This window comes from Eptesicus fuscus, chromosome 1, assembly GCF_027574615.1.
Source record: "Eptesicus fuscus isolate TK198812 chromosome 1, DD_ASM_mEF_20220401, whole genome shotgun sequence".
NCBI classification, from domain to species: domain Eukaryota; kingdom Metazoa; phylum Chordata; class Mammalia; order Chiroptera; family Vespertilionidae; genus Eptesicus; species Eptesicus fuscus.
The window spans coordinates 136,157,924-136,174,055 of NC_072473.1; the positions used below are offsets into that span (position 1 = coordinate 136,157,924).

The 16,132-nt window shown below is 38.7% G+C and overlaps 1 protein-coding gene across 1 annotated transcript in view; it reads right to left on the reverse strand.

Annotated features, from left to right (window-relative positions):
* Positions 1 to 16,132, reverse strand: part of TSPAN7 (tetraspanin 7) — a 91,102-nt gene that overhangs the window by 12,243 nt on the left and 62,727 nt on the right. The window contains exons 2-4 of the mRNA XM_008153039.3: positions 5,352 to 5,540; positions 1,555 to 1,629; positions 532 to 627 (exon numbers count right to left, since the gene is read on the reverse strand). Of these exons, the coding sequence (XP_008151261.1) occupies positions 532 to 627; positions 1,555 to 1,629; positions 5,352 to 5,540 (360 nt within the window). The remainder of the gene's footprint in view (positions 1 to 531; positions 628 to 1,554; positions 1,630 to 5,351; positions 5,541 to 16,132) is intronic.

A 16,132-nucleotide genomic window follows, 5' to 3' on the forward strand; every position in this document is an offset into this window, starting at 1 on the left:
CCTGCCCTGCTGAGTGTCTGTAGGCAGGAAACTTCTATTTTCCTACTATGCTTTGTAAAGCACCAGGCTGTCTGGGCCATTCATATACCTGACAGACCCTCAGTTTCTTCTTGGTCCACTCTCTATCCCCAGTATGCTGCAAAAGCCTGTGAAGGTAGTTTACTCAAGTTCTTCACCCAGAGTAAAGATACCACTTCCAGAATGCCAACCTTTGGGAGCCAACTCTAAGAAAGGCTGTCTTACACTCACTGCCTACCTCCTTTCCAAGGCTTCAGATTTTAAGGTCAAACTTGCTTTCCTTGGGATCCTCACAATCCTTACTTAAAATAATAATAATAATAAAAAATAAAAACAGAGCCAGTGATGCTTCTTGACAGTAATTACCTGGATAACTGGACCCTGGGAAAATACCCTAACCCTTGGAAATTGAATGTGATCAAAAGTTTGAGAACAGGAATCAGCAGCAGCACACAAGTCTAACGCTACACCTCACAGGCAGTTCCCAGCCCCAACTCCTTCCCTGGAACTTACACTGCGCTGCACATGGTCCACTGCCTGGCTCCTCTCATCATTGCCATTGTAATTCTGCATGGCATCCATGTAAGTCCTCAGGAAGGTATCCTTGATCTATGGAAGACCAGGAGGAATAGCTTTAGAAATCTAAAATTTTACATATAAATTAAAAACAGAGCTGTAGGGGTTTGGGATCATTACTATCTTTTTTCCTTTTCCCTCACTACCAGGCATAACAGCAGGGCTCCTCATTACTGGGATGTAGATTTTACCCCCAAGTGGCAGGGGTGGCCCAAAGGGGCTCTGGGGAGGAGAGAAGAGAGCACAGGCTGCTTTGGGAAAATCTAGCACTTTGCCTTAGGGACACAACTACTTTGGCTTGCCTTCACAGTCTCAGAAATCGTTATATAGATATACACTTGTGCATTGCTGACATAGCTATCTTAAAAGGAGTATTTAATCTATATTGAAGGTAATTGCTTTAAAACAAGGTGGAGAATAATTTTATGTAATCTCTCTCTATATATAAAAGGCTAAATGACCGACTGTCCGTCCAAATGACCAACCGGCCAGTACATATGACATGCACTGGCAATTTAAAAATAAACATTGACTCATGCATGCATGATACATATACTAGTAAAGCTCTCACTGGTGCCAATTGCACATATGTGTTTCGATCTGTCATTGTCGATCATGAATTTGGTTGACACTTCTATTATAAAGAAAGGGCGATTAGCGATATTAAAACATTTCTTCTAATTAATTTCCTTTCAATGTGCACAGATCCATGCACTGGGACACTAGTAACTATATAAAGAAACAGAGTGAGGATCAACAACTAAGTTTTTTAGTTTGGCTAAATTCCCTGCATTTAGAAATTTATTGGCATTTTAGCCCATAGTATGTGATATTTGGAAAATAGCAATACCACTGGAGATGCCAATTAGCCTATATGTGCCCTATACACATTTTAAGAGATTTCAAATTTCCTCCTCCCAAAGACTCTTTAACTAAGTGATCCACTTTGTATATACTCACCTCATGACGAAACACAAACCCTGAAATGCCAGCTACGAGCTCAGCCAGGAACACCAAGGACAGAAACATGGCATACTGAAAATCAAGTGGGCAGGAACAAAGTCAAATATGTCAAGATTAAGAAAAGTGCTTCTTGTCAGGGAGAATTAGACAAACCCACCCTTTTCCTAGACAAAGCTTAGGAAATGTTTAAAAATACTCTTCTCCAGATTTACCCACATGAGCCCCAATATAGAAATATGTCTGTTTAATAGGAGGAAGCATTTTGGGACTAGTATCATGCCTGTCAGCTCAGGTTGACCAAGAGAAATCTAAAAGGGCTTTCTACAATTTAAGGTATCCATTATTTTTAATGATAGAATCCTTGAGCTAGTCTAACGCCACACAAGTTTAACACCACACGTCACAGGCAGTTCCCAGCCCCAACTCCTTCCCTGGAAGGTCACTCTGGAGGTCATAGGACACAGTTCCACCCTGTCTGGGAGTCCTTCATACCACCTTCCTCTTTATGGTCATTTGGCATCTGCCTGCATCTTCATCTAGCATCTGAAAACCCAGCTCTACCTACCCACCCCTTGTAGTTCATTTAGTTTTCAAACTGTTTCAACTGCTGGAAAGACTTCCTTTCTCTTGGCCACAGTCTGCCAACCTGTAACTTCCACTCACTGGTGTTGAATCTGCTTTCAGGAGATATAAGAACCATCCCTCTCTTCTATACAACAGGCCCTTATATGGGCAAACACAGCCATGACGCAACCCTGCTTTTTTCCATTCAGGCACACTACTCCAGTTTCATTAAGTAGGTCTCATATGAAATGGCTTCAAAACCTCTCCCTTTGGAATTGTATCCCTCCCATACTTACAGAAAAATCAGAATGTGCACAGGTTGACCTCCCTTCCTTAATATGGTGGTCAAACTCGAATGCAGCATATACAACAATGGCCAATAGGCTACCTACCTACCTTTCTTGTTCTGAACAGTACATGGAGTTAATAGCCTTTTGAAAAGCCAATATGCTACACTACTGACTAACAACGTTTGCAGGCACCTAAAACCCTTAATGCTTCTTTCTCATTTCATGCTTCCTGTACTTTCCAAGTTGATTTTGTGAGTGTGCATGTGCATGCCTAATTTCAGGGATATTACATGGTAGTTACAAGACATTAACGGTTTCCATTTTTGTGACTTTGAAAAGCAGATGAAAGGAAAGAGAATTGATTCCTTTCCTACAAGGCATATGTCTTACAATATGCTTCTCATCTCAAACTATATAAAATCCCTCAATATTTGGAATGGCCCTAGATAATGCTATGGAATTTAGATAGACTGCACATGGCCATATGACTTACTTGTAAAGTGTACACATGTCCTGTGAAGTATAAATATATACACAAGATCATAAATTATTTTTCTCAGCTAGTGACACATATATTAAAAGGAAGAAGTACTGGCTTAAAATGCCAGTTTCATTTGAAATATTAAAAAAAAGTCTATACACACTTAAAGTACAGCCACTAAAATATAAAGCACACAGTTGTGAATAGAATGCCCTATGCAAACAACTTCTCTTTTTTTACTTGGTACAAAATGCAATTAGAAGCATATTTTACTCTAGGGAGACTCTCACACCAGGCCTAGACTCCACCAGAACTCCTCCTAAGTTTGAGCCCTAGTCTTTCTGTGGTGAAACTCTTAGGAAAGAGGCAGCCTCCCTAGGCCCCATAAAGTGAAAAGTTATTTTCAGTTGTTTTGCAATTAATGAGGTTACATGAGGACTGTAAAATTCTAGACTGACACTTAATCAAGTTACTTCCTCTCTCATCAGTAAGATCAGCAATATCCTGTCTCTTGGAATTTCCCTGCTACCAGAACCTTCCAGAGAACAGCTCCTTCTCCTTCACAAGGCCTTAGCAAAAGTCTATTGGGAAGAGCTTGTGCTAAATACAGATGGTAGGGTTCAAGTTTTCTCTAAATGAAAATACTATAGTAAAAACTATCGTGTCTCTGGAAAGAGACATTTATGGGTTCTAATACCAGCTCTCTGTACTGGTATATTGCCTGTATGAACCTTGGCAGGTTATTTAACCTCAAAGACCTTATCCTGTAATGGAAATACAACCTATACTTCATTCAGAGAAGGTGAGAAATAAATGTAGTATGCGCACAGGATAGCATCTGGCAGGTAAAAGGAACTAAATGATAATTTTTTAAAGGTGAAAAATAAAAACCTTTTGTACTCCCCAAAGGCTCATCTGCTAACAAGTTCTCAAGTGTTAGGAGAAAATGGTAGCATGGTGTGGCACCACCTTCAGAAGAGGTCAGAGATAACTATTCCATTGATGTATCCTCTCTTATTCCCTCCTTCACTCATACTATTTGAGCTGGAAGAAACCTTGGTGATTTAGTCCAATACTATTCTTTCATAAATGAGGACAAATGTCCAAAGAGGTTACATCCTTGCCACTAAACACCTAGACAGTGTCAGAATCAGTCAAGTCTCATGACCCGGTCTCCTCCATTATTTAGACAGATGAATATTTAGCAACCCTTCTTTACTATGCATTTGAAGTTAATTCTCCTCTTGCTGCCCAGGTGATTTAATCATGCATTCAAAGTTGAGGACTAATATACTAGACTGAAACAAATCCTAGTGCTTGTAAGAAATAAAAGAAGGAAAACTCAGGGTATTGGCATAGAGTAGCAGTTGAAAGCAGCAAATGTGCCTCAATATGGCCTCACTATGGTTTTGCCACCAACCCAAAAGAATCAGTGGTGGCCAGGGCATGTCTCCTGCATGGTCTGCAGAAGAGAAAGTGCCCAAATCAACCATGGCTTCCATGAGGTTGTCAACAAAGACACTGACCTGTGCCACTTTGGAAGGTGGTTCCTTTAGAGTGAATTACCTTTACACCCACATCTATCACTACATGGTATTAAATGTTACTACAACCTAGAACTAAATGAGGAAACACAAACAACAAAGTACTGGTGGACACTTTGCTAATGAGCTATCAGGTGTTAGGAGATGCCTTTGCTACCTTTTATCTATAAAAACCTTTAACATTAACTTTTATTAATGAGGAGGATGGACAGTGAGTAGAGACTTAGGCAACTATTCTATTAAAAAATTAAGAATTGCAGTAACAACCTTTTAACAGCCTGCCCTTATTCTTCGGGAAACATCACTGCTCTGTCTGCCCTATTGGAGTAAAGGTACCCAGCACTGGTCCTGGTAGCCAGTAGTTGGCACTGCATCAACCCTCTGTTGAGTGGAGAAGCTCTGGATTAGCTCAACTCCCATAGAACCAGGGTGTACAGGGTTCCAGAAGAGTGTGCCCATGTATCCACAGCCAAGTTCAAGGACACAGAAGGTATTTCAACAGTGGGAACTTGGAGACGAAAGACTGCTTATGTTTGGGATGCTGTCTTGCCCACCAAAGCTGCACATCACATGCTTGAAGAGATTCAAAACTGGATTCTAAGACAGGATTCAAAACTGGAACAGGGCGTCTTGCCACAAGGATATAAATGGCCTATTAGAACTGATTTCTCATCATTTACCTCAGGGGACCAGGACTGGTTTTTTTGTTTTTGTTTTTGTTTTTGTGCCAGGCTGTGTTTGGGGTTGTTTTTCCCTCTAAGGGATTAAAGGGTGGATTATGTAAAAGTCTGGACTAAAATTAGAATCAATGAATATTGAAGTCTTATCTGTGGCTTCAAGAAAGGCCACTTTGCTTTCATGTGATTGATTGCAAAAAGGAATTGAAAAATTAGTATGATGTTGTGACATACTCACCAGTTTCAACATCCATGGGCTACCACGGCATGTAGCAAAGCATCCAAACAGGCCAAAAACAACGATAGTAGTGCCAGTTCCAATGAGGACATAGGGAGCATTTGTGGAGTTCTCGGCAATGAGGGAAATATAGGTGCCCAAAGTGAGTTTGCCCCAGACTCCAACAGCCAGCAGGATCACCCCAGTGATCTGAAAATGGGAAGGGAGGAGAAGAGAGTGTAAAACTGCTGCTGAGAGAGGTGACAATCATTGTGGCCTGAATATGACAACTCCAGTTTGAATGAGCAAATTGGCAATTGCTGTAGGATTCCCTAAAGTAATGGGAAAATGTTGAAGACCATTAACTAAAGCCATCATAGAGCAAAAACACTGATTTTGTACAATTAGATCTATCTTATACAATCCCATATGCAGTTACTACATTAATCGGAAGTGAGGCCAACAATAAAGAACTTTTTAAGCTGCTTAAGAAGTATATCCTAATACAGTTCTCAGAGACTTTCTAGGTCTAGTCTGAGAGTCACTACCTGATGCTGAGCTAGGTATAACCCCAATAGTAATGTCAGCTACCCTCTTCAAGGGTATGTGTGTACATAGTATGTTTTAAGGACATTTCGCATGTTTTCAGGTCATTTCACATGTTTTAGGGAACAAGGTAATTTTCTTTCACTATTTTCACAAAAATCTCTACAAAAGCAAAACGTTCAAAATATTTTTGAATCCATGTTGATTCACCACCTTATTTATATTACTTTAGTCAATATAAAGCAACAGAAGAATCCAAATAACTCCTGGAATTAACTTTAATGCAATGTGTCAAACCCTACTGATCAGGCCAAAAGAAATCCCTACAGCATGTCTAAACTCTAGAACCTTGCATCAGTTGGGCCCTTACTTCAGAAAATAGACTTGGGGCTACATGCTATGCCCTACTCTCCAACCACTGAAGCTTTAGTTACTGAAGCCAATGGTTGACTGTGTCTCTGGCTCCAAAACTGGCTTCTCCTTCAGTTTATTAGTAGCTTAGCAACTTAGCCCTCTGCTACCACTTCTAAAAGCTTATGAGGCCAAAAAAAAGCCTGGGTGTCCAAGGGAGCTCTCCCCCATACCAAATGCCTCAGTACCCTGTCCAGTCTGCCCATTCAAGTGAGGAGGCCAGATGAGAAACTGGAGAAAACCAGTATGATACAAATCAATACCCACCTCACCAACATTTCCCCTGTCGATCAATACACTGTTCACTGTTCCATAACATCTGTAAGTGAACACCACCAGATATATGCTGCATGAGGAACCAAACAGCTGGGCCAGTGAAGATGCCAAGGCCTCTCTCCATATTTCTGAAAACTCCTTATGCAATTTGGAGCCATCAAGCTCCACCATCATATTGTTTCACTGTGCAGGAAAAAGAACAGACCCTGCACCTTTCCCCATATCAGGTGAGAGTGGGCTCCACATATTTGGGGAGAAGGGTTCAGTAGAAACAAGAATTTGGTGATACTCCCTTACTCCTACCCCCAATAGCCTCTCTACTTTGTAAGAAATATTAACCATGAAAGAATTAAAAGCTTAAAATCATGAAAAGATTGAGGAACTAACTCAACTTTTACAAGGTAAAGGAATGGGTGTGATACAGTCTTCAGGAGAAAATGTCTGACATTACTATTTGGGAGATGGTGGCCCAGTGGAGGTCTACTGCCTTTGAAAAGTTCAAATGGAAATGACCTTAGTGTGAGATAAGACAACCGAGATCTCAAATGTTGCCAAGAGTTTCACGTCCTCTGCTGACACCTGGTGGTTGCTACAGAAAGTACCTTCCTTGAACAGCCTCTTCTTCCATATTCCTCCAAATGGAAACATAAAAGGTTTTTCACCTACCAGAATCAAAATGTAACATTCAGTTCTCCACTTATTAGGAATAAGAACAAATTGAATTGAACATTATGTAGAAATAATAGTGCCTAAGCTGTCTTTTATTACTCAATCTTAGCACAGTGCCAGGCACAGAGTAAATGCTTAATATTCATTGACAAACAAATATATTTCATTTCTCTGGGTCTTAGAACCTCTATTTTATAAGACAGAGTCCATCAAATGCCAAATACTTACAAAACTTCTCCATAAGGTAAATACTGTGAGGTAAGTTAAAAATGGAACCAAAGAAAAACTTTCTCCCTTACTTCCCACTCTAGCACTATCTGCCTAAAGCTGTAAATGTCACAATGTATTAAACAAAAGCAAAAATTCGATTAAGTTAATCATTTTTATTTAGACTGAATATAGGTCTCATTTAGAAACTTGCAATTTCACATGACTGTCTCCAAAGATTCAATAATACTTCAGACATACATTGAGCAGCTGCAGTCCATACATTACTATTACCAGTCATTATTAGAATGATATTGTTTTAATGAAGGTATACACTACTGACCAAATTTGAGTCTGATATTATCATATATTTCTATGACCAGTGATTTCATAACGTTCACTTACCACCATAACAAATATTATATGTGGTTGTCAAAGTTAACAAAAATTCTGATTTTAAGGCAAACAGTATTAACATTTTTATTCCTTTTCTTCTTTCCAAAAATAATTCCTCCAAGTGTAACCATTGCTTTGTATAAGAAATCTCTCCTCATGCAAAGTACAAAGCCTATAATATCAACTTGTTAAATATTCATTTAATGTAAATTATACAAATATCACCCTCCCCTTTTTTTTTTTTTTTTTTTTTTGCAAATTTCAAGGTTGCCTCTTAAAGACTGTCAGTGGGCACCATATTGCATGGGGTAAAAAACATCCAACATCTTGACGTTGACCAAGTTGGTCATCCTCTAAGGCACTCTTCTACTGAATGACATGAAGACTGGGATAGCTAGGCCCCTTCAAGCACCCACGTGCTAAGAATCTAAGACCAATCTAGAGAGAAAATGCCTTCTCAAATGTTGGTCTTCTACTCAAACATTCCTGATGGACAAATTGTGTTTGAAAACCCAAACTCCACGTATTTGCAGCCTCATCTCCTTCATGACTCTTTGTACATTCTATATCATTCCAGGAAAGTGTAGTTCTCTGTGAACTTCCCATTCTTTATTGCTTCTTAACCATTGCTCTTGATGATCCTATTACCTAGCTTTGTTACCCTTCCTATCACTACCTGTCTACATCCTAAACTCTTTTGGTACATTGTACATACTTATCCCAGCCTCCTTAAACAAAACTTACTCTGTAGTATTCCATTGTTTGTCATACTGTGCTCTATTCCCCCTCCCATGCACATCTAGTACTATGATTCCCTTAAGGGCAGAAGCTGTGTGTCTTGGACATAGTCAATGTCCAATATGTCTGTTGAATGAATGAATAAGCAACCAATTGTAGATTTGACAAGGGGAAAAGTTTCATGTTATCCATCCACCTACTCTACCCTCTGAAATTCTCTGAAAACCTAGCCAATCTGAGTCAGCATTGTAATCTGGAGAAACAACAATGTTAAGGACAAAGAAGAAAGGGTTCAATAGACAAGGGAGAAAAAGGTTAGGCTGCAGTACACCCTGAGGTGAGTAAAACCATATCTGGTGGTGGCAGTGGTGGTCATCTTGGGGTAAGTATTATAAAACAATTGCCAGGCCATGGGAGAAGAAAAAAAAAAAACTACAAGCAAAGGAGCCAGGGATACTGAACTTTCATGTTTCTCAGATGCCCAGAGGCATTTTACTTGAGCCCACTTCCATTTGTGCTTACAGACCACAGACATTCTGATTAAACTTGTGTCATCAGAATAACAGTGTGAATCTGTCACATTTACAACTTATTTTATTAAAAATTATTTGTGTAAATGATTGTTTTAAAATAAACTAAGAACCAGAATTTACTGGGGCTTTTCCACAGGCTTGAGAACTCAGCCCAGATGAATGGCAAGAGGAGACCTAGTATATTTAAAAGGAAGATAAATGGAAGAGTTTGTGGCTGGGGATTAGGATATCAGGATTTCAGCTGTAGTTTTGTCACAAATTAGCTATGTGGCCTTGGACAGATCAGCTAACCTTTCAGGGTCTCAATTCCCTGTTCAGTAGGACCAGGAGGCAGGCAAACCTGATTTTCAGTGCTTCCCCCATCTCTAACATTCAACAATAAATATGAACCTCAAGCTTCATATTTATTCAAATCTATTAACTCTGAAATATAATTATAGATGTACCATTGGGCAAATAAGCACAAGAAAGTTTATGAGGTTCTCTAACCCTAACCCTGTGACTGACAAACCATCAGCAGTAGGAGTAGAAAGTCAACTCATTTCTGGATGCAAACTCCACTGTTCTGCCAGCTTTCCAAGGTGACAAGTGGTTGCTGGGTGAGGGAAGGGAACATGCACAGTGAGTCATATGTTATAGTTTTACACAGAATTCCAAAAATTCATTAGCTCACTGGCATGACAACAAGCTTTCCTTTTAAATGATGACACTGCTATCTTAAGAGCAACAAGACATGCTTTGAGCTTCTTCTTTCTAGGCAAGTATATTAGCCAATTCAATCTTTTTCTCCCTTAGTTTTATGTCTATGTATATGTATGTGGAAGAGAACACACAATACAGGGTGGGGGATCAGTGGCATCATTAAATATGAATACAGAAATTTGAACAGTGAGAGAATTAAGAGGATTTTAAATGATGTTAAAACTGAATTTGAGAACCAATAGGAAACCTCTCTGTTCTAGGTCCTGTTTTCTGTTGGTTTTGAGGTGACACATATAACATGTTCAGATGGCAGCTATGGCTGGGAGGCTAGAGTTCAGAATTTAGGATTTCATCAGAGCTGCAAGTGAGGGTTCAGGCCAGAAGTGACAGCTGAAGGAACAGTGTGTCTCAGGAAACAAAAGCAGAGGATGGTTGGAATGACAAGGGCTAAGGCTAGAACATGAAAGGACAACACTGGAAGACAGGTGATAGTGAGGAGATGCAGAACACAGTGGACACATCTATGAAGGTAGTTGCTAATAGGAAAAGTAGGAGACATGGAAGAGACTTTCTTTCTCTTCTAAAAACTTAATGGGGGAAGAGAATACCACCACAGTTCATTGATCCCATGTACGCCAATGAGCAGACATGGTACTCATTTATATACCCAGTACAGCCCACTAAGATTATATTTATTATTTAAATATTTCATCCTATAGCCAATTCATAGAATTCAAGTTCCAAAGAATTCATTTGTCACAAACTTTAGCTTCCATTTCAATTTTATCAATGACTATATAACCATGGTCTGAAGTGCATACTGTCTAACAGATCATAGATGCTTTTGAAAATATATATAGGGCTTTGAATGGCATTATGAAAAGTCAGGAATTTCAGCTCTGTGGGCCCACCATAGCATCTTCTTCACCTCGGTAGTGAAGCAGCTAATCATCTCATAGGAAATGACACTAAGAATGCATTAAGTCCAACAAACAATGCTTCCTTCTCCCAGAGGTCTTCAAAATACAACCACTAGCTTGTACCAGTCATGTTGCATATCTGTTTCTTAGTTCTTCATCTATGAAATGACTGGACTGGCTCCAGTCACATCTATAGGAGCCGAGTGCTTAAGTTTTATCTGTCTCCTTGAATTGCCCAAATGATCCTCAGAAGGGCCAAGATCCAACATTTACCAAGGGCCTGTATTGGTTGGGTTTTGTAGTTAGTCCATGGGAGTCTAGGTGAGGAGTGGCTTGAGCATGTGACAGGCTGGAGACTGAATAATCTCTAATGGCCTAGAGGCCCAGGAACTGATAGAAACTGATAAATATGGTAACAGTACTTTATGAATTAAACACTGAGTCTGAACATGGTAGAGACATTTGAAATAGGCCTATCACAGAAAATCAGGGCTACATGGCTGCTAAAATCATAATAAAGGGTACTTATTAAAATAGCCTTTTACTACTTGAATAACTAAACCCCTTCCAATAAGGCCCAAGCAGTTACAACTTATACTTAATTCTATTATTCAACTAAGTGTCACATTAAATTTCTAAGCATGTTTTTAGGAACTCTGTATATCTCACTAGGAAAGAATGGACATCCCTGAATTGGTTTCTCATTTCCTGTATATTACCCTACAAGATTCAAGATTTTAGGTCTCTTCCCTCTTTAAAAAAATCCCAAAAGAAAGGTCCTAAAATCCTTTCACTACACACTTATTAGCACATTGAGCAATATCCCATTATGCCATAGAGAAATTTTAAGGGCAGCTTATTCTGAGCCTCTTGGCATTACTTTTTTATTTATACTAGTAAGTATTGTTGATGAGTTCTCCTTAAAAATTTACACTAATAATATGTGTCGTACTCCAACTTCTAGTCTCCAAGAGCATGTAAAAGGAAGAAGTGAACAAACCAGAGGTTAAGGCTGTCTGGATGTAGCTCACATCTCTGGTTTTAGTAATGACCCAGATATATAAATAGACTGCATATACTAGTAGGTGAATACCTATTATGAATTGGGGCCAGCAAAGCCACTTACAAGGAGATTTAGGTACTTAGAAATCAGGAGCAGCTATAGTGGCTACAGTGACAGAAGCTTAATGTTTTGGGGATTCCCTCTATGACACATCTCCTCCATGGAACCCCATTTGATTTCACTTGTATATAAAATATGTTGACCCAGTAAACACATAAAGCATGAGTACCAGGAGTATGAACAGCATTAGAATCATTAGCAGGTGGCTGACCAAGTGCAGGAAGCACTATAGAGAGAAACCACTTCCTTTGCTTCCATTCCTCAGTGACCTAGGACTGAACCAGCTGTGAAAATATGGATAAAATTCCAAACTAATAAGAAAATATATTTTAAAAGAAGATCATGTCAAGATAAGCTTATAAACAAGCTACAACTATATTATTCATGCATATTGATAGAAAGTTTCTGCTGACCACAAATGTATCATATCCTGTATTGTTAATTGTGTATACATCAAGATTTAAAGAGCCTTGTGGGAGGAAATAAGGTCCTTTAACTCCTTTGTAAACACCAAAGCCTCACTCATATCCTGTGCCTGATTTTCTAACACATCATGTCCTTCAGACATTCTGTCCTAATATCTATTTTAAGTAGAATCACTGCTTGTCTGATCATAATTCCCAATTTTTAATTTGAAAGCCAGTCACTGTGCATATAGTGACTGCATAATAGAAGCTTCATAAATGCAGAATGAACCTTAGTATCAACCTATTCTTCAAATTCAGCTCCCTTACAGTGGCCATGTCCTTGAGAGTTACTGGATAGGAATGAACCTGAATAAACTAGCCCTAACAATTATTCCATAAATGTGAACCTACATGCCAACCTGTGACTGAGCAATACATGTTTCTCTCACGATTATTATGTTGAACAAATTTAGATTTCTAGGAGTTCCATTATTTTAAAAAGGGTATTTTCTTTGCATAATTTCTAAATGGGATTATCATTTTCAAAATACCAAAAACAAAATCATAATCATATATATATATATATATATATATATATATATATATATATATATATATATATATATCTCCATTATATCTTACACACACCTGTGTAAATAAACAGGAATAAGTTAGAACTTAGTGAAGAAATCTATTAAGGCTTGTGCTCTATCTGGCTATGAATTGATGAGGGTGAGGGGGTGAGGGGGGTGAGGAAACTCACGCCTCTTTGTCCATGAAATTGGAGCTGATAACACCTAATGCTAGAAGAGGGCCTATTATTGAGTGAAAAAAATATGTGGAAGAGGCATGCATGTAATATTCAATAATAAGATACTTACCTCCTTTCAGTAGTCCTAACTTTCTCATGGGGTCAATAGTTAGGGGTCAAAATCACTTCCCTCTCAACATTCAAATATGCTCACTGCACAAATATGTGATACTGCTACCAATAACACATAGGGGGAAAGTTCAAATGTCTAATGTTGATAGGTACTCTGGGGAAAATATTAACTGAAGCGAATTTACCAAATAACAGGTTTTTATCTGAGTGCAACTACCTACCTGGTCCTTGTAAAGTTAAGTCCATATAGTGGACATTGCTTCTCAAAATGCTTCACAAATGTCTGCTTTTGACCACAAGGGGGCCTAAATAAGAACACATGGGAATGATTTGGTCTAATCTATCACCACTAATGGAAATGTAATTTGAAGCTCTAACATTCTATAACTCCATGAGGTCTGTAATTGATGGTTAGGAGAATGAGCAGTGCTTATACCAGCAAAAATGTTTCTCTCTTAAAAAAAAAAACACAACAACTGTACAATAGTTAGAGAAAGGGTAGGTCCTTACTATGTGCTGGACACTATACTAAGTGTTCTAATGTAGCCTGACTGGAGAAGGTTCTTTCTCCCAAACCCTCAACTTCTAACAGTTCTATAAGAAAACCTCGAAAGCTAGTGTCATCCATCCTGGCACTGATGCCAGAGTGACTCTCAAACCCTGAGAATTCGGCTGCCACAATTAAAAAATAAAATATGCAGGCATAGTCACTAATTTATTTATTTTAAAAATGCTCTCCATTATTCCTCCCCATTGAGGCAGGAAGCTCTATAGAAATGAAAACATGTTCTGCTTCACGCTACTTCTTGACACTTTAAAAACCAGGATGGGAAATAAATATCCTGATGTATATGTTATGATGAGCCAGAAATGGTAGCTATCACAAACAAATCTACACAAGGACCATCTGACTTTCAAAGCAGCTCTGGCCCAAAGTGGTGTCCTATCTGCCTACCCCATAGCCTGCAAGGGGGATATGCAATCATTCATAAACTAAGGACACAATCTGAAAACACAGTTAATTGTGTACGTGCCTGGAATAAATGGCCTTTATTGAGCAGTACCATGCTTCCTATATGCTTCATCCCATTTATTTTTTCCATCACATTTATTTTTAATCTCTGTTTTACAGATGAAAAACAGGCTTTGAAAACAGCGTTAGACATGATATCTGTGTTTTAGGCCAATTTTCAAAAGTCTATATTTATGCCAGTATTAGGAAAATTAACAGAAGGAAAGATTTTTGTCTCAATACAAGGACAATTTTTCTAGTAATAGGCATTGCCCAAAATGGAGTGGGTTGCCTTGCAAATGTGACAACAGAAGGCAACCACAGAACAGAAGTTCTATGGATGGAAAGCCAGCAGGGAAATGCAGAATTGCCTGAAAGGTTGTTTGATGCTATTGTTCAGTAAACCTAGTGATTTTCCTCGCCAATTATCTCCCTGGATTTTCATATATGACTGAATAGGAGCTTTGCGACATAGGAACTAGGGAAACCATTTTCCCAGATTCTGAGTTATATTTCCTTTTATCTATAAAAGGAAGTGAAAGACCACATAATTTTTGTCACATGAAGAGCAATGTAATGAGGTTGCAACTAAAATAATCTGTGTTCTTTAAAAGGGGATATGGCACTTGAAGGAGTGTTTGCCCTATTAATAATAGCTCTATTTTCCCTAGGCAACTATACTCTACCATTTCTCAGCTAGAGTAGAAATCCTGGCTGACTTTAAGAATCAGTGAAGCTGGTTAAATATAAATGTACAAAGACTATAGAGGCAACCTTCATACTTTTCACATATAGAGAAAGGTTCTTTCAAAAACCTGACATACATTAGAAAAAGAGAAGCTACATATGTAATAAGGTGCTATTAGTAACAGTATATTGCACCAGAAATCTATTCCCTATAAAACAAGTATATAACTCCTTAGAAGAGCTATGTAACTAGCTCTTGGTAATGGTCATGGGGGAAATACAGCTCTACATTTTATCCCTGTGGTGACACAGCTGCCACTGCTGAGCTCACTCCAGCATGGTACCTGCTGGTTCTACCTGCTCAGGCCTCCTGTTCCACTGATGCCCAGCCAGGTCCAACCTGCCATCCAAAACCCAACTAAAAATGCCCTTTCTGGCAAGAGGCCTTTCCTGAAAGACAGTAATCATTTAATCCTCTTCTGATTGTGCTTAGGATTTCCCATGCTATCTCTTATAAATGGTCTTTTAACTTGTGTTCTATACCTCCGTGAACACCTTAGCACAGCCCCAGTAAACAGCTCCCTGAAAACATATGAGTCCCTCTTGGGACTGTGTTAACTATATATATATCCTGTGGCATCTAGTTTTGATAAACATGATTAGACAGAGCACTCTGATAGCAAATAGGTCTCATCTAGAACACATTACTTAGGCACAAGCAATGAAAAAAATATTCCAAAATGCTAGAGGGTATTAATATTTTTTTTAGTAAATAATATACTGAATTTAAAAGGCAAGAAAGTTTGGGATTGCACCAGGGGCCCTCTTTACACAGTGGGAATAACATAATAGTGGCATTTGTTGATTCTTAAGTTATTTAAATTGCAAAACCCTAAACTAACCTATGATATATAAATCATAAGAGTGACTATCCAAGGAGGGGACAAGACTGACATGAGGTGGCACAAGGGGTAATGGAGAGAATTTTTATCTTGATCGAGTTGTGTTTTGGGAGAAGGCCTCAAAACTCAAGCAGAAAAAAAAAATGAGTGAAGAAATGTTATTATATAATCACTTGAGGCCCGATGCATGAAATTCGTGCAAGGGGCTCAGCCCTCGAAGCCCCAGCTTCATCCAGAAGGTCATTCGGAAGGACGTCCAGAAGGTCGTTCAGCTGTCAGGCCTAATTAGCATATTATGCTTTTATTTTTATATATTAGAGACAGCAGGAAGAAGAAAATGTCCTTGGATTTCATGTAACAAGAAAAATATTATCTTACATTTGTAATGTG